The following is a 9,416-nucleotide window of genomic DNA, read 5'->3' on the forward strand; positions in this document are numbered from 1 at the left end:
CCCTGTGTCTGCTACTTTTTTTTAATTTAGCCCTAGAATATATTGCACGAATGGCAGCAGATAATTCAGAGGGTATGGAGTTAAATGGAAATATTAAGACATTAGGGTATGCAGATGATCTAAACATCATTAGCGATAGGAAAGAATATGTAACAGCAAATGCAAATGAGTTAATCAAGGCTAGTGAAGATGCAGGTCTAAGGATAAGTGAAGACAAAACTAAATACCTGGCTACTACTAGAATGCCAACAGCAGTAGATCATGAAATGTTAAGAGTTGGAGACATGCTGTTTGAAAAAGTGAACACATTTAAGTATCTAGGCGTGGACATCACTTCGAGAAATGAGATTGAATCCGAGCTGAAGAAGAGATTACGAGCAGGAAACACATGCGCTACTTCTTACTGAATAGATTACATCCCTCACAGATATTGTCTAGGAATTTAAAGATTAGAATATACAAAACTATTATTCTACCAGTTGCATGTATGGGTGTGAGACTTGGTCACTCACTGTGCAAAATGAAAAGCCGTTTCGAGTATTTGAAAACAAAATTTTGAGGAAAATTTTTGGAGCAAAAAGGGATGACATTAGCGGAGAGTGGCAAAAACTGCATAACGAAGAGGTTCACAAACTCTATTCAAGCCCTGACATAATCAGTATTATTAAATCACATAGTCTGCTATGGGCGGGTCACGTAGCTCAGTAGCTTGAATGGATGAGGACAGGGCAGCGCACAGAGTACTGGTAGGGCACTTAGAGGGAAAAAGTTCTGTGGGGAGACCGAGGCGTAGATGGGAGGACAATGTGAAGGCTGATTTGAGGAGCCTAGGTATTGGAGGTGAATGGAAGGAAATAGCCCAAGACAGGGACAGATGGCGAAAATATGTTGCTGCGGTAATGGACCTCTCGAGTCCGGTATGACCAGTGAGTGAGTGAGTGTGAGTGGGCTTAGGCACTAAGCAGTACACAATTTGGCAATGAAGAATGATGGACAGATGAAACTTGTAGAGGGAGACCAACACTTGAATACAGTAAGCAAGTTAAAGTGAATGTAGGTTGCAGTAGTTATGCTGAGATGAAGAGGTTCACAAAAGATAGACTAGGAAGGAGAGCTGTGTCATCAAAACTAGAAGCTTTTGGTAGTGTTTGAAGTTTGTTCATTGCTTATAGTTATTTGTTGGAAAAGCAAAACCAGAAGTATTTGTTATGTTGAGACATCAGGGTTTAATAATATTTGAAAGGGTGGTATCAAACAATAATGGGTGGTCAGAATACATGCACCACAGTCTTATCTGCAGAGTAAAACATCAGTGTGGTGAAACTTTATATTAATCCTAAGAGCAATTAATTTAAATTCCAACCAACAAGATGAGTCTGTTTAATAGACCTAAGGGTGTCACATGTTGCTGACAGCTCTGCTTTCAAATATTTTGCATATCATGAAGCTTAATCACTTTGGGACTGTACATACTGTAATTAGCACATGAGATATTGGTATTGGCATAAAGTATTATCTGTCTGTTATTCTTCCATCGGCTACTAAGAACCATCTCTTAAAACACCCTTAGCTTTCTTATGACATTTCACTGTGTGCAGCACCAACACAGCTCCACAAAATATGTAACAGAAATTCTCTTACTCTTAAATTTTGATCTATTTTAATGCTAGTGGCTTGCTTATTTTTCCAAAGATCACCTTACAATGGTATAGGGTTTGTGGTGGCAATCAATGGACCAAAATATAACACGCAGCAAAAGTAAGGGCTTTAAGATGGTAGGACATGTAGCCTATGTGAACAGGACAGATGGTCGTCTGTAGCGTCCAGGAAAACCAAGGACAACCCAAATCAGGATGGCTGCACAGAGCAATTCCATCCTTCTGAATATGTCAGTGTCCTAACAGCTGCACTGCCTCCTTTGGTAGTTCTTTAATGAATAATTTTTCTTCATTTACATTTTTTAAAAATATTCATTATAATGCCACCCTACACCCCACTGAAGCATTAAAAGAGTAAATCAAAAGAATATCACTGATATCATGAAGTAATAACTAATTAATATTCATTAGTAACTACTGCACATTTCTGGCCATTAAAACTGCAACACCAGGAAGAATAGCATATAACAAAATTTTATTTATTGTGCATATACCCTAGGACTATAATAGGAAGAATGTAAGAGGTGGCATTCTATTCTCTTGTTAACACTTGGGCAGATGTTTTTAATGGACAAAAGATATGGGGAATATGTTGGCTATGGCAACAAACATCCTTCCACACTAAGGTGGGTCAGGGCAGTACGGACAAAAGCAGTTTTGGTGAAAGAGAACACCAACAAGATCTTAAAGGCAGGCACAGCCATCAGCCTTAAGGCATCGAAAATGCAACGCCTGCTGTCTAAATTATCAGCCATGCGCATCCAATACACACACACACACACACACACACACACACACACACACACACACACACACACACAGAGTGAGGCTATACGCTGAACTGGGACTCGTTCGAAAAGAAGATGTGGTTGAGCCTAGTGTCATACCTGAGTGCACCACTGTCAGTGTGCCTCTCTGCAGCAGTGCCAATGGAGGGTCGACAGAAGCGTCCGATCCAACGCGTCGGCTTTGACCCGTGACGTAAGGGTGTTGTGTGTGACGTCATGACGGCGCGGAGTTTGGTTTGAGTGTGGCTGTCTCCAGTTCCGTTTTATCTTATTTTATTTACTTTTCTGATCTGTTCGTTCTATCTCGTGAGATTTTTTTTTAAATTTAAAAACACTTATTACTTATTTTAATTATCTGTTTCCTCGAATTTCTGTTTTAGTTTATTATATTTAGCTTTGATCTGTTCGTTCTATCCCGTGAGACTTTTGTTTAAAAAAAAAAAAAAGACAAAAAACACTAATCAGCTACTGAAGCATCTTTATCTTCTATGGGTTGCAGGGGTTACGACCCCTGGGGAGGTGGGTCGGTATTCATGCATGGTTGTCTTCACTTACACATTGTAGCTATGCAAGGCGTCTAAATTTGTTTATATTTAGTTTGCCCCCCACCCAAAACACCCCATTTCCCGCGCTTGTCCCGTTAGTGTCATTAGGCTTCTTGTGGAAAGTGTGTGTGTTTGTTTTTGTTTCCGCCATATTTGTGATGTCATGGGTCAAAGCAGACGGGTGGGATCGGACGCTTCCGTATTTCCCCAATGGAATACATTACAGTGCTTGAAGTGCTGACAATTGTGCTCCAAACATCATTGCACTGTTCGTGTGGATCTTCAACTTACTGCAAACATGCTTATTTCCTAAATCAGGGGGAAAATGACATGACAGTATGATTCTGCATGGCCAAACTAATAATCTGACCATTCTCTCGGGTGCTAGTACTGGGGGCATTGAGATCCTGTCCGGTGTTGAGTATAATCACATAACTTGTTGAATCCCAATCAATAGGAGTAGAAATACTGCTGAAAGATACAGCACAATCTCAATCGGCCACAATCATGCCACTGTCTAATAGAGACATGTGCTACAGTTGAGTCGGCAAAAGTTGATCCCTAACAATCGCAGTGGGCTGGGTGCGGCAGCTTCGTGGACCAACCTGCACCAGTATGTGACACAATTCTGAAAATGTCTCTACAGCAACACCTCAGTCTGTAGGCAGCTACTGTTTTCACCTGAATCCATTAGTGTTTCGCATTTAAAAGCTGGCGACAGCACTGCGAGCCATCAGGAATCTTCTTATGCCGTCTCTACCATGGCAGATGTTTCTCTTTCACACATGAGCCGTAACACAATCTTCCCACAAACAAACATCATTAAAATGTTGTTTCTTATTAAGAGACCTGTTGTATAATGTTTCCTTATCTACCTATCTATTGTGTATGGTTGTAATGAAATTCTAGTCATTTGCAAATCCAAGCATGTAGTACAGCTCATGGAAATTTGAAGTTTGTTACACGTGGTCTTCATGTCTTGCAATTTTAATGGGTAGCTGCGTACTATACAAAGCAACTGTACTTCTAATCAGGTGCTAACTCATTCCATTTCCATCAAGCTTTCTTTTATAATGAGTGAGAATAAATGTGCACAATACAGAAATTAGTGCAGAACCCACATTGAACTGTGAATGTTGATGATACTAGCCCTAAAAGCCTACATCACAAATGTACATTAACTTGTTACCATCTAGGAAGGTGATCTAACATCGGGGTTATTTGAAAATACATAAAAAAAAGTAAATTTCATGACACACGCCCATGTATGGCTACTGGCCTGGCTGCATGCAGAGTGCAGCCATTCTTTGCCTTGGCAGGAGGACGGGGAGGGTGGTAGGTCCATCACCCCAGCTAACTCCTGAAAAAGAACTCCGATATTCATCTGATAGCAGGCTGTGGCCGCTCTACAGAAACTGGAACAAGAACAAATTCCCACCCCTATCTAGAACTGAACCTGGGATCTCCCCAGAGCTGAAGTCTAGTGCTCTGCTCACTAGACTACCACGGCCACCTCAGGTGTACACAGCATTTCCAAAGGGGAAATACTGTTGGTTAAAGGAATTTTTAAGGTGACACATTAACAAAGTAGATACAAATAAAGTGTAGCAATAACTTAGAAGTAACGGTAATAAATTAATTACATCTAACAAACATGGAACAAACTTATTACATGGTTAATGTGAGTACTGACCTTATATACTTTGCCAAAAGCACCATCTCCCAACTCTCCAACCATTTCCCAAAAGTCTTCTGGATTGCAATCCATTCTTATGTTGTTAAATACTTTCTTCTTCTTTGCCTCATTTCCACCTCCCAGGTGGAGAACTTTTTTCAAGTTACTTAGAAACGACATTGTGATAGGGTCTTAGAAGTCACACTATTTTCAGCAGCACCAAATTACACTAGTCCAAGACACACCACGATCAAACGCCACAGATGTATGCACATAAAAGAAAAAAGATTTAGTAACTATCCACAGACTACAAAAAAATGGAATTTTCTCCATTTGCTTCACTCTACATGAGTTTTTATTGTTTTATAAGAATAAATCAGTTTTTTGTTTGATCACATCACTACCATTCTTGCATTCATGTACACGGTGGTTTCATCCTCCTGCAAACAGAAAGGAGAGAGAATGTGAGCGGGCACTTGACAGACTTCAGCAACATTTTCATGGCTTCCCTAGAGGATATAACTCCATTCACGACAAACCCATACAAACTATATAAAAAAAATGTGTTTACTTGTTGTATAACATACAAAAGCTCTGTTCACTCTAATATGATGTTATCCGGAAATGGCTAATAACGATCTGTTGACAATTGATGGAGAAAACTCATGTTATTGATCTTACTAGAACACTTCCGGTTTTTCTGGTGCTTCCAATTCTTACAACTACACAATTTAAATCATGAAATGAAAACATAGATGGGAACTAATTTATTATAAAATATTTAAATGCTTATAAAAATACCAAGCTGAACTGATAAATGATAGTGTGGTAGCAGAGAGATTACAGCTTTTTTTTCATTAAAAAAATCTATAATGATGATTGAATGGCTTACAAAATGATTAACAATATACATAAATTGTTTTAACACTGCAGTTTAGATTACTCCAAAATTCTCACATAGTATACACTGTAAAATTATATTACACATGCAGTAGGGTTGAATCACATATATTTATCTCGTAGATTTGTTTCTGAAAAGTGGGTTGTTTATTTGGAAAGCCATTTGCTGGTTCCAGGAAATTCAGGATATTAAAATACCAACTTTATAAAAACTTTGATTATTAACCAATATTGCAGTGCAACATAAATTTTCAAATTTGTCAGTCAGTCAAAAGGAACTGCATGCCACATTTTAATTTGGATGGTAAACACTGCTAAGACTTTTACGTCAATTTACAGCATTTTAAGGAATTTTGAAGTGGAAAAAAACTTCTTCCATCACGACCCTAATTTTTTATGTTGTTTTATGACCCTTACAGCAAGTATAATGCAGATAAGGCAGAATTTTTCCAAATCTTTTTTTATTTAAAAAAAAAACCCTCATGCTGCTGCAGTTCTTTTAGGATAAAATTTACTGCACTGTTTTCACTGCCGCCCACGAATAACTACTTTGTTGTTTTATGATACTATTGTGCTGAATGGATTCACAGAGAACTGTATATGTCCCTTCTCCTGCCAGCAATGCTTTTGATGAAAACCCATACCAAACCACTACTGTAACCTCGATATTTCTGGGATAGGCCTACTTGTATAAATGAAAATTTAGGTGTCTTTAGCAGTGAACTACTGATCTCTACATTCAATTTACCCAGGTTCCAGATCTCTAACTGCATTTGAGATTAAATGGAAGATAGAATGTTGTGTGTTCCCTAGTTCCTCAAATCTCATGACATTGTTTTATAAACAGTAATAAACAATATGAGACTAGGTCCAATACTTCTTTACAAATTCTATAGGTAACTGCTAAATACTGCTGGTGGGTTTATTGGGCACTGGCATCAACGAAGGTCAGGAGCCTACAGTAATGGATCACAGACACAATGTCACAAAACTCAATTTCCAGAAAGGATGTTTGCCAGGGTCAACTGAAGTTTGGAGTAGGCTACCACTTGCTGGCTTTGGCCCCGATGAAGATAAGTTGTGGTATATGATGTCATGTTTCCACAGAAGGTGACAACCTGGTTGCAAGTCAGCAAAAACAACAAGTTTGAATTTAACAGTTATGGTAGCATGATGTTTATATTCATATTGTATAAATCTCATATGAGCTTTTTGTTTCATATTATGTGCATATATTGTACTATGAAAAATGAAAGGGGGCAACACTATGTAGCTCTAAGTACGTCCTTCATGTATTTATTTATTTATTCATAAGTTGACCATGACTTTGTAGGCAATGAAAAGTCTCGCACTTCTCACTTAAGTAGATAAAATAACTGATTATTCGTGGATTCATCCTGTGGTTTACTGCCATCTTCCCGAGTTTCTTTTAATTTTTTTTTCTTTTCTATAATTGGTTACACAATTCTTATTAGATCTTCAATTTGCTATCGTTATCAGAACACTGCCAAATTCTTTTAAATCTGCACCAGTAATGCATTAGGGTGGCCTATTAAGAAAAACTCTTATACAATTAATTCAATAATCTATTTCAGCATTACAATGCGCATTATCATACACAACTTAAGAATAATATATAAGTAACTTGTATAATATCACTTGAAAGATTTTTTGAATGATGAAACTTCATTGCTGACATTGCAAAATTAAAATCTTATATTAGCTTTGTACATATTTCATGTACTGTACTAACTGCATTCAGTTTTCAAATGAGCTTTTCTTTTTCGACACACTGACTAGCTTAGTGGAGAAGTAGGGACTGCAAACCACTTGCTAAACGAATATAAACATTGGCCTGGTCCCTAATATGAAATGCCCTTGAAAAATCATGAGTACCCACAGCCCTAATACTGCGTGGGCGTGTGCAGTACTTTCTGTATTTGATACGTGACGGCACTATTTATCGCATTCATAACAAAAACAAATTTAGAAGCCCATGTTAAAAAAATATGCAAACACCTTCTGTACTGCAGCATAAACGTAACGGTGAGCATGTCTTGTATGGCATAGCGCACTGTCAATCTAATTTTCGTCTCACTTTACTGCTAGAGGGGTGCCAAGCCCAATGAACTAAAGAAGATTTTTATATTCCTTAAGACATGGAATCTCTCTTGACTTTAAGCGCTGATGGTGGAATCTGCATTGAATAGATAATGAAGTAAGCACTAAATGGCCTCCAACATAGCATAATTTAACAAAATACTTTTAGACTACTGCAAAACCTGTAAAGCAGGTAGATTATGTTTTTTTACGTGGGAGCATAAACTGACACACTGCTTTCAAATGTTTATTCATACGTCGCTCCTTCACCTTAATTATGTTTTCATGTTACTCACTTTCATGTAAAGTTGTGTTGTGAAGCGTCACATAGAAAAACATATTGACAGGCATATGTACACAGATTTTATCAGCCATATCAACTCAATAAACCTACGATAGCACCATATCTCGGCAAATATATTTAATCTCTCACGAAAAGTCAAAGAGGAAATAGCACAGCCATCTTCACCACGCCTGGAAATGACGTCACCAAAGAAAGCGGCGGTAGTACCAAATGGCGAAACTACGAGAGATGATCATGGATTTAAACTGTAATGGTAGATTATGGATGTACGGTGACTGATTTTAAGGAGATACACCGCAGCTCATCCTTCGTTTAATTATAGTTGTCTTAATTTTTTATGCGTGAATCAAAAGAATGTTAGTATTTTGGGATTATTTCCTTTGTGTTATCAGTGAGCTAGTTGCGCGATAGTGTTTTGCGAATAGAACTAGCTCACACTGTCAATTCTAATTGTACTTATGTATGAAACCCCTGATACCGAAAAAAATAATCAGAAATTGGAGTGTGCAATACGACAGATTATTTCGTATTTGCTTTAGTAATCGAGTTTGAGAAACTGTTGTAAGCTGTGTTGTCACGATAAAATATTTTATTACAGGCAAACTGACATTCCTGCGCTTCAGTAAAGCTCTAATCGGAGCTTAGATCACTTGCTGTCGTTTCCTTTAATTTATTTGCGCGGAGATTTGTTGTGAGATAATGTATTGGCGGAAATAGTTGAAAACATGGACAATTTTTTCGCGGTGGGGCGTTAAGTGTTGTCTCAGTACTGCTCTCATATGTATATATACTGGAATCGTGACTAGAAGTTTACGTCGCATAGCGTCGAAGGATTTTAGGTTTTGAAACGATGACACACATTGAAATGAACGTAACTTTTGTATTCAATTTGAAAACAAGCGTAGTTGGATCAGTATATTGTTTGATGATTTTAAGCGTCGTCTAACTTAAAAAAAACTAGGAAACCAAGAAGATGGCTTGGTAGACTGTATCATTCAAATCTGTTAAGTCGTGTACACACGTTACAAATAACTGTTAAGGATGGCACGCAGATTCTAATTTGACACATATTGTGTAAGACTTCATATGTATTATGTAGTATAGTTTTTGTGAGTTCTCAGGAACATAAATTAAAGGCCTGATGCATCTATTCATCACTCATATTGGCAAAAGACGTGTATTTATATTTATGTTTTTTCAAACTTACTGGAACTACATAATCATTAAATGAATTGCAACAAATGCCATGTATTATAAAATATAACAGAAAATCACAGTAGTATCAGTACATTACTGTATGCAGTTACTTGGGTAGCTATCGCGTGCTGTGTTAAAGGGTACGAAACTGAATCAAAGTACACTGCTGTAACTTGGAGCTGATAATCAACAAGTCTCTACATGAAAATAACCAGAAGAAGTATTTGATATGATGCTACAAAGACAAGG

General features: G+C 37.6%; 1 protein-coding gene across 2 annotated transcripts in view; it reads right to left on the reverse strand.

The window, feature by feature from the left end:
- The window catches only part of LOC124800817 (serine/threonine-protein kinase 10), a 154,649-nt gene extending 146,517 nt beyond the window's left edge, over nt 1-8,132 (reverse strand). For both annotated transcript variants that reach the window (XM_047263026.1, XM_047263025.1), the window contains exons 1-2: nt 7,963-8,132; nt 4,685-5,106 (exon numbers count right to left, since the gene is read on the reverse strand). In XM_047263026.1, the coding sequence (XP_047118982.1) occupies nt 4,685-4,846 (162 nt within the window). In that variant the 5' untranslated portion in view covers nt 4,847-5,106; nt 7,963-8,132. The remainder of the gene's footprint in view (nt 1-4,684; nt 5,107-7,962) is intronic.
- Nucleotides 8,133-9,416: the final 1,284 nt, after the last annotated feature.

The sequence above is a fragment of the Schistocerca piceifrons genome, chromosome 1 (assembly GCF_021461385.2).
Source record: "Schistocerca piceifrons isolate TAMUIC-IGC-003096 chromosome 1, iqSchPice1.1, whole genome shotgun sequence".
Taxonomy (NCBI): domain Eukaryota; kingdom Metazoa; phylum Arthropoda; class Insecta; order Orthoptera; family Acrididae; genus Schistocerca; species Schistocerca piceifrons.